Source organism: Xiphophorus maculatus, chromosome 6 (genome assembly GCF_002775205.1).
Source record: "Xiphophorus maculatus strain JP 163 A chromosome 6, X_maculatus-5.0-male, whole genome shotgun sequence".
NCBI classification, from domain to species: domain Eukaryota; kingdom Metazoa; phylum Chordata; class Actinopteri; order Cyprinodontiformes; family Poeciliidae; genus Xiphophorus; species Xiphophorus maculatus.
In genome coordinates, this window is record NC_036448.1 from 23,489,506 (window position 1) to 23,512,036 (window position 22,531).

Genomic DNA, 22,531 nt, shown 5'->3' on the forward strand with positions numbered 1-22,531 from the left:
TTCTACTGACCTAATTAAAAAAAGTCTGTAGTGGTATTGAAATTCTCGCAGTAACAAGGGCTCTGTGGCGCAATGGATAGCGCATTGGGCTTCTAGACAGGTTGAAGTGATTCAAAGGTTGTGGGTTCGAGACCCACTAGAGTCGCTGCGTTATGCAATTCTAACATATTAAAAAAATCCTCACCTGTGGCACACATTTTCAGGAAATTTCTCTACTGACCAAATTAAAGAAAGTCTATAGTGGTATTGAAACTCCACCATGACCATGGTCTCTGTGGCGCAATGGATAGCGCATTGGACTCCTAGTCAGAATGAAGTGATTCAAAGGTTGTGGGTTCGAGTCCCACCAGAGTCATTGCATTATGCAATTATCACATATTAAAATCCTCACCTGTCGCACAGGTCTTCCGGAAATTCTATTTGTTCTTTTTAACTAATAAAAAAAGTCTGTAGTAGTATTGAAACTCTAGCATGCCCAAGGGCTCTGTGGCGCAATGGATAGCGCATTGGACTCCTAGTCAGAATGAAGTGATTCAAAGGTTGTGGGTTCAAGTCCCACCAGAGTCGTTGCATTTTGCATATATCACATATTAAAATCCTCACCTGTCGTACAGGTGTTCCGGAAATTCTATTTGTTCTTCTGAACTAATAAAAAAAGTCTGTAGTAGTATTGAAACACTAGCATGCCCAAGGGCTCTGTGGCGCAATGGATAGCGCATTGGACTCCTAGTCAGAATGAAGTGATTCAAAGGTTGTGGGTTCAAGTCCCACCAGAGTCGTTGCATTATGCAATTATCACATATTAAAATCCTCACCTGTCGTACAGGTGTTCCGGAAATTCTATTTGTTCTTCTGAACTAATAAAAAAAGTCTGTAGTAGTATTGAAAATGTGCCATGACCAAGGGCTCTGTGGCGCAATGGATAACATATTAATAAAATCCTCACCTGTCGCACACATTTTCAAAAAATACAAGCTAATGTCCTAATTAAATAAAGAAGAAATTTAGTTGATGTAAACAATTACTTATTTGCCAAAAAGAGTCAAAAATAAATGAGTTGTTTTACTGTATTACTGCAGAAATATTTAAAATCTTGTTTATCCTTCTTCATGGAATCAGAGGTGTTTACGATTTACTGTTCAGACTTTTTGTAACGCCATTGAAGACGGAGTCGTATGAGTAATTTTAGATTTGTGTATGTGGTATTTCCTTAGGAGTATTATGACATTAATTATATAATGTTCTTCCTTTTTTATTTTATTGTTTATACTGTTTACATGTATCGCTGTGAGTCGTAGTCATGTCTCTACTGTGAGTTGCAGGGAACTTTCTGACATTGACACCATGTGTTGCTTTTTTTGCTCCAGCAGATGGCGCTGCCGGATCACTGGGTGAGCGACACAACAAACAACACTATGAAATACTCGATTTAACAAATGCACAGGCTTTATTAGAATGTCAGATTACCAGACTCAAACAAGAACCCGTATATGGAGCTTGTAAAACACACAAATGCAGTAATCCTAATACTTTTAATACTCCGCTGCTTTTTTATTTAATGCACAAAAGGCAGTTTTAAGCTTTAACTGTTAGATCTGCATGCTTGTTACGATACAAAGCAAAGTGCTGAGCACAAGAATGAACACACACCGACGTCCCCAATCTCTGGTGGAAACGATCAGCGTGCACCCAGTGGCAGCAGGGGTCGCTGTTTTTTCTGTACAGTTATGAGCCTCGGTCCGGCAGTTGGCAGCATTATACTGAAGTTGATGTGAGGAACAGGAAGTGGGAGAAGCAAAATGAAGAGGAGGGAGCAACTGATTGCAGGTGAGGCATGCATACCACAAAAGTTCAATAAGCTGGTGCAGGTGTGAGTGAGGTGGAGGTGAAAGAAGAAGAAGAAGGTCTTCAAGCGGCTGAACATCAGGGTGTAAACCAGGAGTGTCCAAACTTTTTGTCAAATGGGTCAAAATTGTAAAGACAGATTTACTTGTGGGCTAAACAAATATGCAATTTCTAAAATAATAAATTAAGCACACAATAATTAAAACACTACAAAAATACAAAATCTTACTAGTTTCTTATGCAAATATTTTACACTTGAAATAAGACAAAACTAACTAATAAGTAACTTTTCAACAAAATATAGGAGGTTGTTTTGGTCAGTAATTTCTTAATTGTGATTATTTCACATATAACATAGGAAAATTGTCTTATAAGTGACATAGTCTGCCAGTGGAATTAGTACTTTTTCCATTGATATTAATAAATTATTTACTTAAAACAAGCTACATCTCTGAGAAGTTACATGAAAGTGAGTTTTGTCTTATTTGAGACAAAACTCAAAAATGTTCTAAGATATCTGCACAAGAAACTAGACACGAAATATTTGGCCATATTTTGTATTTTTGCAGTAAAAAACAAATAAAGTATACATTTTTAAAGAATAGGGTGTGTAAATCATTGTATACCCACAAGTTAAAAAAGATTTGCATTATAATGGCTTATTTGGGGGGCAAAGAAGTCTCAGTTATAAAAATAGGATTTAGGTCAGGTTTGGGATCAAACTTTAACCAGGTGTAATACATTAAAAGCAAATTTTAAATAAAAATTATTAAATAGATTTGTTCTTATTTACTATAAAATTAAAGAGAATACAGAAAGCGTGGTAATAAAAAGATGAATACGTTGTATTGCATCAAACATTTTCCATACAAGAAGATTTTAACTTGTTTGTAATCATTTTACCCTGATTTAAAACAAAAGGTCTCCATCTGCATCAAAACTTGTGTACTTTTCGAATTGTGACTGGTGGCCACACAATATCAGTCCTGGACAATGGACACGCCTGGTGTAAACGGTGGAAATCAGAAGATGGCAGAAGACTCTATGGCTTGGCAGAGCTGGACAAAAACCTCAGGTGGCGACCGCTCGGCGTCAATCTGCAGACAGAGACAAACAAAAGACTTTCAGAAACTATTTAGCATTTCTACAGAGGGCTCATAGCCCAGCCTGGACTAGAAGCTGTTTATTTTATTTTTTATTTGTTTGTTTTATCTTGCAGTCGCCAACTTTCTATTATTCCACGGAAGAAGATTAGGGCCACCAAAAAAAGAAAAAAAATAATTCTGAGATTAAAGTCAGAATTCTGAGATTAAAGTCAGAATTCTGAGTTTAAAGTCAGAATTCTGAGATTAAAGTCAGAAAGTCAGAATTCTGACTTTAATCTCAGAATTCTGACTTTAATCTCAGAATTATTTTTTTTTCTCGGTGGCCCTAACCCTCTTCGTAATTATTCCTATATTTCCTATGGAAAATGCAAGAGCAAGAAAGACATGGGAAATGTGGTGTGTCTGCTTCAACATATCTGAATTAAAAATTAGGTAATTAGCAGGTGTGTCAGAAGAGGAACACATCAGACTACTTAAAATATTTCTCCTAAAAGAGCCAGCTTTGTTTATTTTTGTATTAATTTGATGCAGTAGGGACTCCCACACCTTTTGTATCAGTGTCCTCTGTCTCCCCCACTTTTTTTCAGCCATTAAACTGTTTGATGGAGAGGAGGTTCTTTGCAGACTAAAGTGGGCGTTTCTACATTTTCCACATGGTGCTAGCTGCGTTTCAGTTTCAAATGTGCATAAAATGTTGTCAATATTCCACTAATGCCGAAGAGACACAATTCTGAAATCGTGGTGCTTAAATTAAATTTTAAAAAGCAATAAAAATCACACATGAATAAGTTTGTTTAAGATAAATCATTAAAATCATGCTCCTACTACTTCCTGTGGTTTTCTTATGTCAACATCCGGTTGTTGATCATGTGACACGAGTTTTTTGTTTTTCCAAAATTGCCAATTTTATTTTCAAAACGTGAAATTGCGTAATTATATGTTTATTCTGCCTTTTACATGTTAAATTGGATCACGTTTTTTTGTAAACCACATTAGAACTCCCCCTGGTGGATGTTTTCATACATGTTTGGTTACGCTGAAAAAGGTAAACAGAGATCCAAGATGGCGGAACGTAATACCGAAGAGTTCCTATATTAAACTGACATCACCTTGATACGTTGTTGTTTTGGACGAGATTTGTTCGTAAGTATCGGTTAGCTTGCAGTAAACACGGCTAGTTTGCAATGTTAGCTAATACATTGAATTAGCTAACATTGCTAATTCAATGTATATTTCAGTTTTACGATGGTCACAGTGAAGGCAGTGGTCAGACGCCATTCTTCGACAAACAAGCAAAAAGAAAGAAAGAGAAGTCTGGTTATTGGAGCATCATTATCTTGCTGCCTAGCCGGTGAAAACTTAAATCTCAGGACGAGGACAGCTCAACGATCAATGGAAATGTAGCTACCATTTACATAATTATTGTTTACTTTCTATTAGTAATTAATGTTTTATTTGAAAGGTTACATAAATCTTTATTTGTGTATTTATATTAAATGGAAAAACCCTTTTAGCCAGGTCTGGGCTTGCCTCAGTACCTGTCTTGGCATTTAAGCACACTCACACACACAGAGACTCACACACACAGAGACTCACACACCCACACACTCACCCCCCCCCCCCCACACACACACACAGACTCACGCATGCATACAGCTGATGTGGCATTTCAAACGTTCAGACAGCTTATTTTTAAAGAAGCGGGTCATCTCCAAATAGAAGGTCTGTGGTTTTTGACTTGCCCCCGTGTTAGTGGGAACATCAGTGAGGTGTGTGAAGCCCTCAGTGAGTCAGATGTTGCCTTTAAGGTCACAGCTGACCTTTGAAAGCAGCAATAATATTCCCAATTATCCGGCTGTGGTGTGTAGATGATAGAAAGCTGCTTACAGTTTATAGACTGGAGAAGAAGATTGGACACCTCTGCTGTTGTAATTATTTCTCTTTACTCTTTAAATTAAAAAAGTTGGGGTTTAAAGTTTGAAGTTAGGTGGAAGTTGCACTGAGATAAGGAAATGTGCTTTTAGCAGATAATTAAAGGTGAAATAAATAACTTTAGGTGAAAAGATTATTCAAATTACATAAAATATTTCTGTGTTGTTTATTTTTTTCTTTATGTAAGTAAAATCCTTAAAAATATAATTCAAAGGTTCAAAGGAGGGGGAAAATATAAAATGCAAAGTGGTGTTCACTGCAAAAACACAAAATCTTACCAAATATTTTGTGTTTAGTTTCTAGAGCAAATATCTAGACATAACTAACTTCCAGCTAACTTTTCAGCTAAATATAACTTGTTTTAAGTAAATAATTCATTAAAATTGATGAAAAACGTCTGGTTCCACTGGAAGATTATTTAACTCATGTAACTAGCAGTTTTAACATATATTCAAGAATTATTGACTTAAAACAAGCTGAAAAGTTACTTGGAAGTTGTTTTTTTCTTAATTCAGGTGTGCTAAGATATTTGCACCTGAAACTAGACAGATTTGGTGTTTTTGAGTTTAGAGTTGAGTGGATTTACAGTGGATCCGTAGGGAATTGAACCCTCGCCCTGTCTTACGGTGTGCAGCAGCATTTTGCGTTCATAGTGAGCGATGACGGCCTGGGCGTCGCTGCAGAAGCTCTCGGCTCTCCTCTGCAGGGCGTTCTCTGAGGACAAGGAGGATCTGCTGCGGCTCTGGACCCTGTTGGTCATCGTCTCTGGAGAACAGCTCAGCAGAACCACGGCACTCGGTTCCCCCATCTGATCCCACAGAGGAGAAAACGTCTCAGTGGATCCGTATGTGACAAATCCCGACTCTGAACATCTCATTTCTTTCTGTTTGCCTCATCTCTTCTTGCAAATATCACCTTTAACACCTATTTATAGCTCTGACTGTCTGTGCTGCATGACTGACTCATTCGCTTCCCTCCTCTTTGGATGAACTTTTCTGACTTTTCCATCTTTTATTCATGTTTCTGACCAGATGTGGGGTCAGTGTCGGTGTGCTGCCTTGCCTTGGCTTCGTACTCCTCCGCCTGCTTCAGGTCTCTGGGGAAACCGCTCACCACCAGACCCTTTCCCTGTCGGACCGCAGACGCCACGGCGTCACACAGCAGCTCCAGCAGCGTCTCCTAGAGATTCAACACAAATAATTCATCATGTTATGAATTGAAGGTGACCTACTATGCTTTTTTTTGCACAAAATCATTCTTAGATCATGAGATTTTTTTGTCTGGTCAGTTCTGATTGCGAGCTTCTTTCAGAATGAGCTGCTTTAGGGCCTTTTGTCACTGTAACATCCACCAACTCAACGTTTACACTTGCACTTGAAAATGGCTGCAAACAGATAAACTATTATACAACCTTACATCTTTGAAAAGCAGAAGTAGGGCCTCATGCACAACCAACAAGAATGTGGTTTCTGGATGGTAAGTGAACAACAGAACACTTGTCTTTTCTAGCAGCCATTGTGCAGCGCATACAGCGGGAAATCCAGCTGACCAAACGTGCTGGAACTCTGCATGGGCTGCTAGGTAACGGGCCTTGGCTCAGCTTGAGTTGCTAGGTAATGGAAAGAACTCTGTTTGGGTTGCTAGGTAACGGGCTTGGGCTCGACTAGGGTTGCTAGGTAACTGCAGTGCCTGTTGAATGTGACTCAGAATCGGCAGGTTTTTTGAAATGGTTCATTTTCCAGACACCAAAAAAACATGAACTATTGCCAAATAATGGTTCTATGTGTCTGTTTTTAGAAGCAGTAGAGGCACAAATGGAAGTATAAAAATGTGCAAAATGTGAAATTTACATAATAGATCTCCTTTAAATCTTGATGTATGACTAAAAAAAACCAAATTATTATTAGAAAACTGCCAGGGATTCACATCCATATGTTTATTCCCATAGTTTGATTTTTTAAAAGAGATTTATTTTAACATAATTACTGAATATTATCTTACATTTTTAATAAAATAATAATAATAGAAGGCTGTCAATCACACATTCATTAAGTCAAGTGTGTGGCAACAGGGAAACACCTGTGTTGTGCGTTGTTTTAGTTGTTAGAAATACATTAAGAACTTTTTTTAGACAATAAAATGTATATTGCCGTGATCCATTGGTGTTTGAGTTTTAGGTTTCATTTGTGTTCTTTTTTTGATAATTTCTTGTTTTTCCACATTAGGTTTTTTTGTTAGTGTTATCTTTTCTGCTAATTGTTTGTGTGCCAGGTTTAGCTCCATGGTTTTTCTTCCTCCATTTTCTCTGCTCTGCTTATCTTTCACCTTCCCTTTCAGTCTGCTTCCTTCTCAGATGTTTTCCATCTCCTGATTTCCTTCCGCCTGTTCTCCCCCCAGCTGTTTTTACTTGCTTCTGATTAGCTCATCTTCTCCAGTCTTTAGCGCATGTATTGCTCCCTGGTTTCATTGTTCTCTACTGGCTCCTGCAGTTTCTTTTCCTGTAAATATTTTTTTCTTCCCCAAATTAAATGATATACTTTATGACAATTTTCAGTTCCTGTGTGCATTTTGGTCTAACAATGTGACCTAAATAAAAAGTTTGGAAACTGCACAACTTTTCTTTAAGGCAAATGTCTGAGACGCTTTTTGAGACCTACAGTAATTTAGTTCTTTTCTGCGATGCTATAGTAAATATTGCATGTTTAATTTATTGGCAAGCAGGTGGGAAGATAATAATTCACAATTAACTGTGAGAAAAATGATGTTACTTTCAACTTGGTGATTTTCGTAGTCCAATGTGATAATTTCTATATGCCGCTGCCTGACATTGAGCTCAACCACCTGACAGAGGAAGCTCATTTATCTTGTTTGCATCTGGGATTTATGATGCGTTTAAGTTACCTGGGAAATGAGAACTTGGAGCTGGGTTTGACATTAGACCCAAGGTAACAGCATTTTAGTTAAGAAGTCAGAATTTCAATAGACACTGTTCGCATTACCTCTTACAAACATAATTTTAAGCTTTACTTTCTTTAAGTAAAAACAACTTTTAATTTTCAATTTAAAATTCCAGGCGCTACAAGTAACATTAATATTAGACGCATTCTTACTTAAGTTTCTGGTAAAATACACATTTCCACCAAAGGTTAATACTGTTGATACAAGGAGCGGCCATTTTGAAATGCAAAGTCGGCCTTACAAGTCGTAACTGTGGACAGTCGGGGTTGCTCCCAGTTTCCCAGTGGGAAATCCGACTTTGTAGGGCGTTCCAGTTTTCTTTTTTCCCCAACAAAATCTGAATTTCCCAGTTCTGAGTACAACTGGAAAGCAGCGTAAGTTGGGATACTTTCAGTGCTGTGGAAGCTGATCAGTGGCTTCCTGAGGAATGTTTAATGTTCCTCAGGAAGAACAATCTCTCCTGGGCTTTTTAAATGACTCATAAAGTGTTTCAGTTCCAGGTCGATTTATTAGTAAGAGTTGAATTTTGGGACACTTTCCACCTTCTCTCCTTTAAAGTGGACCTATCATGCAAAATTCACATTTTGTATGTTTTTATATTTCCATTTGAGTCAACTGCTTCTACAAACATCCCAGGTGTTTAAAAATCCCACATGGATGATTTTTGGCAATAAGTTAATGTTTTTGGTGTTTGGAAAATGAGCCTATTCAAAACCTCTATTGTTGAGCCACACTGCATCGTTACCTAGCAACTCACGCTGAGTTCCAGCACGTTTGATTGGCTGGTTTTACCTCTGTATGCTTTGTACATTGACTGCTGGAAAAAACAAGTGTTTTTGTTGCTGACTTACTATCCAGAAACCACTTGCTGCATTCTTGTTGGTTGTGCAGGAGGCTCCACTTCTGCTTTTCAAAGATGTATAGTTGTATAATTGGGCATCTGTTTGGAGGTATTTTCAGGTGCGAGTGTAAACGATGAGTGGGGCTCATTCTGAAGTGATCTGCAAATAGGCAAACCTGAGAAGACTAAAACCTCATTATCTAAGAATTATTTTGTGCTTAAAATGTAATAAGCATGTTTTGTTTCGCCCATAGACATTTGCTAACTTGTTCAAGGAAGCATAATAAATTATCTTTAATGCACAAACCATTATTATGATTCCTGTTGCTCTTTTGTTACTATTTATGCTGGTAAAAATAAAGTACTATAAACTTTCTGAATGATATTTATTAAGGAATGTAGCTTAATATATCTTGTAATCAACAGAAAGTTGATGCAATTTTAAGGTTTTAGTTTGGTTCCTTTCAGTCCAAAAGCAAGGCTAGAAGGTGGATTTAGTTTTTTTTTTTTTAACCTTTATAGATGGTGGTGTTGAGGGAAGCTGTGTGCACTAAAAGCTCTGCAATTTGTACTTTACTTGATGTTTGCTTGATGTTTTTCTTTCAAAAAGTCAGAACTGTCATCCCTGAATAAACGTTTGGTGTGTAAAAGCTTTTCAGCTGAATCTGACCTCCAGTAGAAAAACTGTTCAGATTGGAAGAGGAAGGGAACAGATAGCTGTGATTTATGTTACAATTTCACCTCGCCAGCAGCAGAAAATATATTGCAGCATAAGCATTTGTGTCCAGGTCAATGATCAAAAATGCATCAAATCAGTAGCAGCATGTCAACAAATCAACTCTCCTGGTGCTGTTAGTTTTCACATGACTGCAGTTTATCTCACTGTGATATAAAAAAACCCTTTAACTTCTGCAGAGAGAGCTTTCTGCAAATGATTCTGCTTTAAAACCTTGAGAGGAGCACTTTGGTAATCCCACTGTGGGATTATTAATCCTCCTCTTAAATCTCAGTCTTCCTCTATTCTCTCTCTGTGTGTATATATTAAAAAAAGCATAGTGCAGTTCTCATGTTGGAAAACACAGGACGCAGCCCTAATGTGCGGTAAGAGGCTTAAGCGTGAGCTGAGCTTGAAACGTTCGGGATTTTCCTGCTAGTCGATAAAAGTCGAAGCAAATCTGTGTGTGGGAGTTTTTATGCAGCCTGTAACTCGGTTCTGCGCTTGTTTATGTTCTCAAGCCTGATTGTTCCTAAAACTTCCAGAGAAATTATAAAATGAAGACAAAGAGTTATTTTACTGCACATGCAGTTATATTTTATTGCGTGCTTATTATATTTTTTATATTTATCATAAAGTGACCATTATTTTTGAAAATTGCTGATTTAGTACTTCTATGAAGAATGGTCAGTGTGGAGGGACTTCACAACATTTTGCCTCATCTTTAACCCTTTTTTATTTTATTTTCAGCTGCATCTCAATAAAAAAGAATAGCATTAGTAAAGTTCATCATCTCCTGAACCAGTACAAGTCCTGGAAGGAGGGAAGATCAGCCATGATGATCCTCTCCTGTTCGACCAGTTTGGACATGTCTTGTTTTGTGGATGAGCCAAACCACTGTAGCTGCTTTTCCATATGCCATATAATTGCGCAATTTGACATTTTGAAAATAAAGAAGCTTAATGCAAACACGCCAATTAAAAAGTTTTTTTCAATTAAAAAGCTTTTTTGCAATTAGGTGCTAGGATGAGGTGGCCGGAAATTGGTTTATTTCACAAAACTGTAATGGAAATACTTTTTTTTTGCATCACAAGATCAACAACCAGAAGAAGAAGACGAGAAGTAGAGTCATGGAGCGGAATGATTTTTTTTTTCTCCCCTCCAGGGGGTCTTTTGTGGGCTCTAGTGTCCCTTATATGAAAGTAGGCTGACAGGAAAGAGGGGAAGACATGCAGCAAATGTCGCCGTGCCCAGGAATCGAACCCACGACAAGGACTCCAAACATGGGTCGCGCTATCCCCTACGCCACCACAGCACGTCCACGGAATGAGTTTTAATTACTTCTCTTGTGAACAAGCTTATTCATATTAGAGTTTTCGTTGCGGTTATTATTTAATGGAAACGCAGCAATTGCGAAATTTGTTCTTAGCTGAATAGTGACAGCATTTTACACATGTGTAATAGAAACGCGGCTAATGATGGACGACGACTAGATAGAATGACTAATGGCTGTGCAGAAGATGAGCAAAAGGCAAACCTCAATTTTATATCCATTTGCCGCATTTACAAGAAAACATTAGCTGCTATGTGTTTCATTTCAACACTGTCAATATTCCAATTTCGTGATTGCATTTCTTATTTCACTAAATAAGGAATTAAACTAAAATTGTATGTGAATAAGCTTGCTCACACATTAAGTAATTAAAAACCATGGCGTACTTATTCATAATTCAGCCACGATCTCTTCTTTAGTCTTCTTTAGGATTGGAGAGAAAATCCCATTATACTTAAAATATGCGACATTTTGGGGAAATCGTAGCCAGCAACGTTAGAATGACACACACCTTTTTATGAGCCGTGAGAGCTCTGGTGGTGGAGCCATCTGCACAGTATGTGAATAAAAACAAAAACACACCATCATCCTCCTACCACTTCCTGTTTTCTCTGTTGTTTTCACCAGTAGTAACATCCGATCGTTAGTCATGTGACTTGAAAAAAAGTGTTTCCATTGCAGTTTTGCAAAATATACCCATCTTGATACAGCTGAAAAACCACCTCTTACTAGAACAGAAACTTTTTATCTGAAAACTTGAGTTTTTTTTCTGAAATTGGCGAGAATTTATTTTCTGAATTTCAATTTGTGCAATTCTGTTTAATGGAAATGCAGCTAGTGTGAGGTGTATTATCATTAGTAAATCCTGGAGCAGTAAATGCACCTCATACCAGGTTGTAGTCCCTCCCCTCATTGGCTTCAACTGTGCTTGAAGAGATGGAGACACAAAATCAGAAACTCAGGACTTCGTTAGATGGAGCAGGAGGAGTGTGGAGACGGAGAGGTGGACCAGAATAGGGACTGGAGTAATGCCAGGGGAGGCAGTTTGGATTTGAAAGCTGTTGCTGTGATTGGACCAAAGCAGCTCTCCCTGGGAGAGAAATTGTCATCCGTCAACCACAAATACAAAACAAATCCATCAGATGGAGGCAGGGAACATCACAAGTGGAGGAATCAATAGTTTTCTACACTTGGAGGATGAAAGGACACTCTGGAGGCCTGGATGAAGAAAACAGCTTGTTTTTGTTCTCTTTTTAAAAAAAAAAAACAAACTAAATCTGAACTGTTGTTGTAGCTTAAATCCGGATGTACCTCTATTCAGGTTGGCAGTGAAACATAAAATCAAACTTCATGAGCAGGTCTTAATTATTGACCTCTTTAAGTGTTTCCAACCCACAGTGCAGCGTGACCATAAACTGAGCCAATGCCTGTTAATCAACATCCAATCAACCCCCTGGGGGAAAACATTTTAAACCTTCTGGGATTTTTAATGGCTCAAGATATTTCTGATTTTATGAAATTTCTTCCTTTATCCTAATCGAACCAAGTCAATGTTTTCCATCATAACAGCAAATTGTCACAAGGCAAGTTGTCCTTAACGTGGTTTAGGTCCTTTGGTGTTGATGGAGAGTTCTGTTTCTATTGGAGTACCAGCATCAAATGAAGTGGCTCAAAAAAGAGGAAGCCACTAAAGAAGTTTAGCTCTCTTCTGGTGATTTTGGAACCTTTGGAGATGATCTTGCAAAGAAGAATGCAGTGATTCGACAAATGTGTCTTCAGTCAGAGGCTTTTTAAGATGTGCTATGACCGTCCATGACAGGGCAAAATCTAATCTCCATTTGAGATTTAAGATATCATTACTAGGGAATGGTACGATGGTGTATTCGAAGTGTTGTAGTTGACCTCCCCACAACCCCCCAAAAAACCCCTTCAAATTCTGAGATTAATCTCAGAAACTTTCTTCAACAGTTTTGGTAGAAATTTACTTCTTTTTTCTATCTGCAGTGTCTCTAAAACGCCTTTGTAGGCTGGGACTTTAACATGTTCATTTTGATTTATATATTAATTACATAGATCTAAATGTGTAAATTTATTATGCAATTAATCACTTTTAAAAGCGAGCCGGAACCGTTTGTATTGTGTTTCCGGTACGCCCCCAACTCTGACGCACAAGCTGCATCCGCAAACAACAACGATGGAGGACAAAGCCGTTTCTCTTGACCTACTCGGGTAAATTTTTTGCTTTTAAAAACCGATCGGATGAGACGCTGAAAAAGATTACTGTTGTGTACAAGTTGTGCTAAAAGCAGTTAGCTTATTAGTGAAGCTAGTCAAACCTAAATTAGCATCTCAATGCTAAGCATGTAGCAGCAAACAGGCGCTGCCAAGTCCACATTTCTACAGAAGCTACATAAAACACTTGAAAGGTCGATGGGTAAAATAACACTTAAAGCAAATATGATGGTTGAATAACCTAAAGAACAGATTAAAAGCAATAAATATTCTTATTATGCATGTTTATTCAATAATTTAGCAGCAAAACTGCTTTTTAATCAAAAATGTTGCATATTTTGTTCATATGGTTTAAAATTTGAGAATTAATTAAATATTTAAATCGAGCCTCACCACTTATTAGTGAACGGAACCAAGTGGTTTATAAACTTTTGGAAACTGGACTCATTTAGGAGCCTTGAAATACCAGAGAAACCTGTAGCAATGAGAAATATTACTCCTTTCAGGGCTGCGCTATTTGTCAAACTGATAAAAATCTACATATGTGCACAATGTTTATCAGTTTGGATGTAAGATTTAGTGCACAATAACACTGCGCACTGTAGTAGGTTACCTGGAAGGCAGGAATAGTGAAGGAAGAAATGGCTGCTTCTAAACTCAGAGAACTGAAGCTGCAGAACCTCACAGATGGTTTCAGTTGTGGGATCAATGTTATGTAACGCTTGGCCACTTTGAACTGCAACAAGGCAGTTTAAAGTGCTTTACAATTTATTAAAAACACAAAAATCCAAAGCCTTAGACAGAGTTGGGTAGTAATTACCCAAGTAACTTTTTTTTTTTTTTTGAAAAAGGTACTTTTACGAGTATTTGTACTACACTTTACTTTTACTTGAGTAATTTTATTATAAAGTATTGCTACTCTTGAGTAAAATTTCTGGATTCTCTTGTGAATGAAGAACAAACATGTTTTAACCAAAAATTCACCAGACACACCTGTGTGTGAAAACTTTTGTTGAAGTTTCATACGTTTTTTATTGAAAGAAGGTGATTTGGAAACGTTAATTGCATGAATTATTGTCATGTTGGTCCTTAAAATACCAACATTTCCACTTAACTTTATATTTTGGTCGAGCTAATGTTGTAATTTTTAAATATTAAACCATTGATAATTTGACCAGTTACTCGGTACCTGAGTAGACTTTTCACCAAATTCTTTTTATTCTTGGACGGCTACTTTTTACTTTTACTTGAGTAAAAATATGTCAAAGTAGTGCTACTTTTGCTTGAGTAAAATGTTTGGGTACTTTACCCACCTCTGATTGTAGACGACACACATTCAACATCTGAGAAAACCAGAAACCATTACAATTTACCAAGTGCGGTCATCACGCATCAAAAAGTTGGTTCCTTTATTAAGTTTCAAAAGCAACTCTAAACAGGTGGGTTTTTAGTCTAGGTTTATAGGAACTCAGTGTTTCAGCTGTTCTGCAGTTTTTTGGAAGTTTGTCCAGATTCTTTTTTTTATTCCTTTTAGGAAGAGCGGAGTTCACACCATTACCACCCCAGTAATGAAATCACCTTTATTGGTTGCCTGATTGGATTCCAGGAACAAAACCAGTTTTTTTTTGGATTGGATTTTAATCTTATCATATCACATGTGGTTTCACAGCGTGTATCTCCAGTAAACACACAACCAGCTCCGACTGTACGCTGCATAGCCGATCTATCTCTGTGTAAACCACTTTAAGCCGTCTTGAGCGTGTAATGTTCCCCCCCAGACCTTCCTCCTTCATTTCCAAAATTAATCTTTGGCAGGAAAACATGTTATCAGCAAGGAGAGAAATCTTTTAATACTGAATCAACAATCTTTTGTCTCACAGCTTTATGCCTTAATAATCTTTCATGTCTTGGTTTGTTGACTCCGTTCTCCATTCATCGGTCTGTTTTAGTGCAACATGTTTAAGCTTTGATTCTTCTGTTTAGTCGGCGAATCGTTTGCTCTCATATCTGCTCCAGATGTGCCTTTTGGTGATCTAATCCTCAGATGACATTTCTATGAAATCACAACATTTTTCAAGTTTTTTTTTCTATAAAAAAGTTCTGTTAGCTGAATTGGCTTTTGTTTTGCACAATGTGTAGAATCCAGCTCGAGTAAAAGAATGTAATGAAGCTTCCTGTGCCTTTCGGTTTAGATTTTTTCTTTTTTTATTTAAAAAAGTGTTTTTCTGTTTTTTTTTTTAAAGGTATAAATGGTCACTGTATTACTAATGGTTGCAGTTGCAGGTGTTTTAATCCAGACAAAAACCTAAAGATGAACAACAAAAATTAGCTTAATGTTAGCCTAATCTCCCTGCTATCAATTAAAATGTTTAATTGACTTAATTGCAGGATTTGTAGTTAATTACATTTTAATCAAAAGCAATATATCGACAAAATAAGCAACATTTTCAGTCAAAAACAAAGATATTTATTGTTTTTGATCTGTTGTTCAGGTTATTGGTCATCAGGTTATATGTTGTTACGTTTTTTCTAGAAAATTCAAGAGATTTCAAAATTTGCGTTTTCTCGCAATTTTGACTTGTGGAGCTGAGAAATTTACTTGTTTTTTCTGGAAAAGGTTTTGGTTGAAATTTAAATTTGTTTATTTTTCTATTTATATTAGTGTTAATACGCCGTCATGGCTTTTGCATGCCTTCATTGGTTTAGAAAAAAAAAACTCTGGGGAGGTTAAATATAAATGCACACCACACTTTTCAGATTCTTTAAAAATATTTTTTGTTTCCTTCTATATTATTACTTATGTTAGTCTGTCACATTAAATCTCAGTGCAAAGTCAAAGACTGACCTCTGGCAGTTTCTCTCCTCTCTCCAGAACGTCCTGTAGGTGGCGCCCCCTTTCGCTGTGACACTGCATCTCGCTACACAACAGTTCGCCCAGGGTGACGCGGCGCAGGCCGAACCGCTCCTCCAGCCGTTCGCACTGCAGAGCCTTCCCCGAACCCGGCCCGCCTGAGACACAGACGGAGATCAGTCAATACCCTCAGCAGCCGCGGGGAACGACCCGCAGCGCAGACAGGATGAAGTGGAGGAAATTGAAAGGTGAGAGAAGAGCATGGAGGAGGCAGTAAGAGGATGAGGATGGTGAGTGAGTGAGCTCGGTTTGTGTGTGGGCACTTACGTTTTATTTTAGGAGTGAAAACACAGAGGGAATAACAATACAGAAGCAACATAATGGAGGAAAACAAATAATTATCAGTATGTCTAACAAAACATACCTGTCTAAAATGGCAAAATTATCTATTTATTTTGCTGTAATTAAGTAAAAAGTCTAACCAAGTTGTATATTTGCAGTGAACACATGTTGTTTAAACCCAGAGTTACATTTACTCGGTTAATCTTTTGGCAAAAATTTACTTTAAGAAGTATTTTTTCTGTGCTGCAGTTACTTTTACTTGAGTAATTTTATTATGAAGTATTGCTACTCTTAGTTGAGTAAAATGTCTGGATTCTATACCCAGTGAATGAAAATCAAACATGTTTTAATCAAAAATTCACCAGACACACACGCAGTTTTTACTAAAGTTTCATAAGGGTTTTTTTATTGAAAGAAACTGATTTGGAAAAATTTCTTCTGCCTCATTTTGTAATTTTGTAATTATTTATATAAATTATTTTAATTTTGACATGTAAAATACCAACATTTCCACTTAACTTTGTACTTTAGTCTAATTGTGTAACTTTTAAAATCTTTAATAATTGATGTTTTTGATCAGTTACTCAGTGACTGATTGAGTAGACTTTTTACCAAATACCAAGTCCATTTCACACACCAATACGGTCCAGCACTGACCTCCAAATCCAAAATGGCTGCCCTGCATAATACAAGGTGTTGAAAGCTACTGTGAAAAGGTTATTCTCACTTGTGTCAGCTTTAATTTTCATGGATTCATGGTTCACAACATTATTATGAATATTAAATAACCTGCATGTCTTGAATGACCAGAAGCCTTCAGTTTGCAGCTGGTCAGATGTGGCATATTTTGCATTCTAGTTTTGAACACATCTTTCCCGCTCAGATGGATCTCACCATCCTCTCAGCGCCTGAATTTATATGCAGCTCATATTTTACAGATTACAAAACCAAGGAGGAAAACAAAGACGGCGACATTTACATACAAATACGCACGATAAAGCCGTTTCCATTTACTAATTGCATTCTAGTTTGGGTTTAAGGTCAGAGGAAACCCCTGCAGGCTGATTTAACGCTTGCAGGTGAAAGGCAGAAGCTGGATGATTTATCAAAAGCAGCCTGGAGCCAAGTAATAAAAGCTGGTGCTTTATATTCATCGATATCCTCCTGGAGTTCGACTGTCACTGCTCTCTGCTCACATGCAGAAACAAAACGTCCTCGCCTCCGTTTCCTCAGAGAGAGCAGACCGACGTAAGCTCGCCTCAGAGGCCCAAAGGAAACAAGAGATTATAGATTTATCTTGCACTTTTATCAAAAAGCACCGATTGAACGTTTTAACAGCTAGCAGGATGCATTTAGATTGGATAAAAGCAGTTAATTTATATTCTTTATACAATGTTGAGCACCCAGAGGAAATGGATGGGTTACAGCTTAAAAATAAATTCTTTTCCAATTTTAATCTCTCTTTTCTTTGGCTCTTTTTAAAAAAGAAATAAAAAATATATATTTAAGTAGCTTTCTTTTCAATTTTCTGACAGCTGTGAGTTATTATTGGAGAAAAACGTCAGAAAAAAAGGAAGTAAGCTTAAAATAAAATTACTGATTGAGCCTCAAACATGCTTTAAAACTAGAAACCAGATTACACTAGATTATTTGTATAATTTTGACATCATAATAATTTGAGAAAATCCACCAGAAAAATCAAACCACTGCATCCAGATATTACATGTAACATTTATATGATCAAAAAATTATTGTATTTCTTGCTGTCGATAAGTTTATGTACCAATTTGAAATTTAAAAAATATACCAAAATTAATACTTATTTCATGTGACTGAGGTCAAACTGTTGTGTTCACAGCAAGATAGACTATAAAAAGAAGCTGGAGGAAGAGATAAATGGAAATAAAAGATGTAAATAAAATCTAAGAAATAAGTGGCAACAATTTATCCAGAAGTTAAAATAAATGAACCATTATAGCAAAGTAAATGTCACATCCAAAAATTAGAATAAGTAGAAAAACTAAAAATATGATAAAGTTTAACAATAACATTACAGAAATCACTATTATTCCTGTTTTATCAGATTTATACAGTTCGGTTTCTACTTAGAGGTAGAAACTAACAGAGTTAGTGCTTTTTAAAGCATTTTTTCCAGTCCGAAGCATTTTATGCTGACTTTGATGTGAGTTTTTAGGTTTACAAAAGCTACAGTAAAGGGGGGAACAAAAGAAAGCGATTGCATCAATTCTGCTAAAATCGACTCTGTTCTGCAAAAAACTGATTGACTTTCAGCAAAAAAAAAATCCAGTTATGAAAGACCAAAACTTGCAAATGTACTTTTTTTTCCAGATTTATTTCATCCAGCATCTATTTTCTCTCAGATTTGATGAACTGAAACATCCCAGAATGTGTGTGAACATGATGGGACACAAAGTGACAGGAAATAAATGAGAGAGGGGAAGAAGAGTCGTGTTACACGAGGCAAGGAAGGTGGAAAAATGAAGAAAAATCACAGATCAAATTTAATTTCCTAATTCTGCTCTGTTGCGTAATCATTTCCTTCATGTTTTAGTGGCTAATATTTAAACCTAAATGATAAATGGGTAGAAGCAGAGACAGGCTGATTGCCTCCACTAATTAAGATGCCTCAGTTGTTCACACAGGGGCTGATCATTGGCAGTGAATACACACACACACACACACACACCCCACACGCTCACACACACCCACACCCACACACACACACACACACACACGCACACACTGAAGGAGGAGAGACGACCGCCTTCTTCATCTTTATTAAATTTACATTTATTAATATTTTTGTTGGTGTAAAAGTAAATTTTCTTTAATGTTTGTGCTGTTGGCTTTAATCTGTAATAAACAGTTTTAGTTTCCGATTCCCTCAGGTGTAAAACACTTTTATTCTGAGGGAAAGTTTCAAAATCATGACCCCTCTATATCCCTTTTTTGTTTTTGTTTCTTCAGTTTTTGTTAAAATTCACCCATAATCTAATCATGTAAATATGTTGCTTAATGGAAACAGAAACAAGATGTTAAACTCCAAAAAATAGTCAAATTTGAGTCAGTTTGGCATCTTTTAGCAGGATTTCATGATTATTGGGAGGCGAGTAAAACCCTGATCAGTTGTCGATTTCCTGATCTTTATCTGCTTTAAATTATATTTAAATTAACCCCAAAAATGCAAAATGCACCACTGATTCCACAATGTCATTGCTTAAACTAAAATAAAGTCAAAAATTGGGAACTTTTGTGGAAAACTACAGATTTTAAAGCTTACAGGATTCATTTTTTATCAGCAATAAGTTATTTTCAGTATGACTTATTTTTTTCTCTCGGGGTTTGTACACTTCTTCCATTTCAAAATGAGAAAAATCTAAAAATTTGAGTCTGAAAAAGTGTCCTTTTTTCTGTTTTGAATATTTAAGTTGAAGAAATGTAACTTGACAAAACTTTCATAGCTTTCAGATTTTATATACATCTATTTAGTTTATTGTTTTGGCTTGGATCATCTCCATTTCAGAATCTATTACAAGTAAAAACAAATAGGGGCTAAAGATAGTTTATTTAAAGTAAGGTTTGTGATCATTATGTTTTTGTTTCTACATGATAAAAATCTGTGTTTTTGTTCTGTTTACTGATATCTAAATAAGACCTTAAGATGTAATTCATTAATTAATTCATCTTAATTTCGCCTAAAAATGGTGAATTTACTCTTGAGCTTTTTCATGTTTCATGCAGAAATTAAAAAACCAAAATATTGACGGTTAAAATGTTTAACTTTTTGACAAATATACTAATATATGAAAAGTGTAGTTTTTTTTTTCAGAAATGTTGTAGCTTGATGTTCAAGAAGATTGAAATAAAATAAACTCAGTTTTCTATATTTAGTCAGGGAATGCTAGACTTTGACTATACCTTTGGACCAACTCCATTATTTTCTGTTGTGGCTCTTCAGTGTGGATGTATGACTGAGTGAAGAAGATGCAAAATTAGTTTATTGCTTTAAACAGTTTGCAAACAGAAGCACAAATAGTGTAAACCAACAAAAAGGAAAATAGCTGTAAATGCCTGCGACTACAATAAAAATACTTTTGGTTTTCTCCCAGCTGTCATGTTGCACAATCCTGCAATATATTTTAAATTAACTGCTTACAGAATACCATCTGATATATTTTTTCTTTTCTTATTGTAGTTTTCCAACAACTTGCAGGATTTAATTTCTTTATATATCCTGCGTTGGTTCGGAGAAAACCGAAAACATTCACCATCAACTTTTAGATTTTTAATTCACCCAAAATCTACTGATCTTATTTAACTTGTGAGCAATTTTTGTTTTAAAGAAATCGAATCAGTTGCTGCAAGGTCAGTGTTACAATATTCAGAACATTAATCGGTCCATCTTCTACTTTAAATTTAGTTTTACCAAACTTTCCACTCAACATAATCAAACTTGTTCAGTGTAAGTGGTTTTTTTATGCCACAGTTTGTGATTTGAATCATTTTTGATAAACCTACAATAGGATTAAACAATTTTAACTTCTTACATTTATAATCTGTGGTTGATTCATCAATTAATCCTTTAAATCCTAACAAGATCAAAGTATTTCTGAGGAAAATAGGACTGATAACACAGAGGATTCTGCTTGCAAATTGCATCTTTTCACATGACAAAATATTTCCCAGCAGCAGGGATTTCACTCTTTAAATGTAAGGCAATTAAGGGAATAAAATGGTAATTTCTTTGCAGACAGAAGAGACCATAATGAGAGGAATGAAAGCAAGAGCAGCAGACAGGATAAGAGACAGAAATGAAGAGAAATTTGCATAAAATCCTTATAATTTCACATTAGTATTTTCTCAAAAGCCATAATCTCTCCTTTTACTATATAAAAAAGTTTTCCACCAGCTGGAAGTATGTGAGCAAAATTTAAATGGAAGAAAACTTTATGCACAACTTTTAATGAAAAGCAGCTCTTTTTATTTCTTCTTGGCACTACTGTTTTTTTTACCCCTCCAGGGGGTCTTTTGTGTCCCTTATATGACAGTAGGCTGACAGGAAACGGGGAAGGAGAGGAGGGAAGACATGCGGCAAATATCGTCGGGTCCGGGAGTCGAACCCGCGACGGCCGCGTCGAGGACTCAAGGCCTCCAATTATGGGTCGCGCTAACCGCTACGCCACCACGGCACGCCTACTACAGGTTTTTTATTGTTGGAGAGGAAATGGGCAGAGAAAGTCTAAAAATCAAAAACTGAACCCAGAACAGCGGCGATGAGGACTGCAGCGTCTATAAACGCTCTACTGCTGCACAATTCAATCAGGAAATAACACGTAGGTGACACTAATACCATATACGACTGACTAAAACTATGGTTTTTATTTTCTAAATTAAATCTCAGGGTAACGAAGTGTTTTCATGTAGATCTAAAGAGTAATTCTGATTGGTCAATATCTGGTTCTTCTCTGTTCAAAGGCTTATTGATTAGTTAATTGATTTAACCTTCAAACAATGATTATTAGTAATCTTGGCTAATTTATGAGCATTGCACCATGACGGGGACATGTTCTTTGTCTGAGTTGGTTTTAGGTTGGTTATGTACCAATTGGATAAAGTAGAATGTATTGAATAGAGGCGACTGTTATTATTTTTTTAGCGGCATGAAACAATTACCGTAATCGTGATTAATCAATTACTAAACTAATCAACAACTAATTTAGTGATCAAGTAATCATTAACTGGTGTACAGAGACTCAAAAAATGCCTTTTGCTGAAAGAATAATATTCTTAGATGAGTAAATATGCCAAAATATATACAACAAAATACACATTTTGCATTTAAGATATAAAAAAACATGTCTTTAAATCTGTTCTGTCCAGAACTTCTCAAGCATCATAGTTCTTGCTTCTGTAAAAAAGATCTTATTAAACACTTTTTGCTCTACAATATTTAGTTAATACAAAAACAATAATCAACAGATCAGCTCTACACTATATAGATGTTAAGTCAAGCAGAAAGGGCTGAGATTTTCACGTTGTTGATAGAAGTATTTCTTAGATGCAGATGCATAATAATGCTTTTACAGTGTCCTAATCTAGTGTGTTTGACAGACATTTTATTAATAAATCTCTTCTTTAAGCTAATAATGCTACACACTGTTTTTGCTCTCTAACATTAACTGTGTTTCCACTGACCATAAAATTGCCCAAATTGAAATTACAAAAATAAATTTGCTTTATGGAAACGTGGCAATTTCTAAAAAATCCTCACGTTTTATGATAGAAAGTTTTTCCACTAGGATGAGGTGTTTTTTTTCCAGCTGTAGCAGAACGAATGTATTTTTGCAAAACTGCA

At 36.3% G+C, this 22,531-nt stretch overlaps 1 protein-coding gene and 4 non-coding genes across 5 annotated transcripts in view; 4 read left to right on the forward strand and 1 right to left on the reverse strand.

Annotated features, from left to right (window-relative positions):
* The first annotated feature begins 58 nt into the window (after positions 1-58).
* trnar-ucu lies at positions 59-145 on the forward strand. Its single transcript is given in 2 exon segments — positions 59-95; positions 110-145. It is a non-coding gene; the product is annotated as a tRNA-Arg (tRNA).
* Positions 146-268: 123 nt separating this feature from the next.
* On the forward strand, positions 269-355 carry trnar-ccu. Its single transcript is given in 2 exon segments — positions 269-305; positions 320-355. It is a non-coding gene; the product is annotated as a tRNA-Arg (tRNA).
* Positions 356-480: 125 nt separating this feature from the next.
* trnar-ccu lies at positions 481-567 on the forward strand. The gene is given in 2 exon segments: positions 481-517; positions 532-567. It is a non-coding gene; the product is annotated as a tRNA-Arg (tRNA).
* A 125-nt stretch (positions 568-692) lies between these two features.
* On the forward strand, positions 693-779 carry trnar-ccu. The gene is given in 2 exon segments: positions 693-729; positions 744-779. It is a non-coding gene; the product is annotated as a tRNA-Arg (tRNA).
* A 642-nt stretch (positions 780-1,421) lies between these two features.
* Positions 1,422-22,531, reverse strand: part of ak5 (adenylate kinase 5) — a 97,552-nt gene continuing 76,442 nt past the window's right edge. Inside the window, exons 11-14 of the mRNA XM_005811454.2 lie at positions 15,808-15,971; positions 5,946-6,062; positions 5,509-5,691; positions 1,422-2,942 (exon numbers count right to left, since the gene is read on the reverse strand). Coding sequence (XP_005811511.1) covers positions 2,868-2,942; positions 5,509-5,691; positions 5,946-6,062; positions 15,808-15,971 — 539 coding nt within the window. The 3' untranslated portion in view covers positions 1,422-2,867. The remainder of the gene's footprint in view (positions 2,943-5,508; positions 5,692-5,945; positions 6,063-15,807; positions 15,972-22,531) is intronic.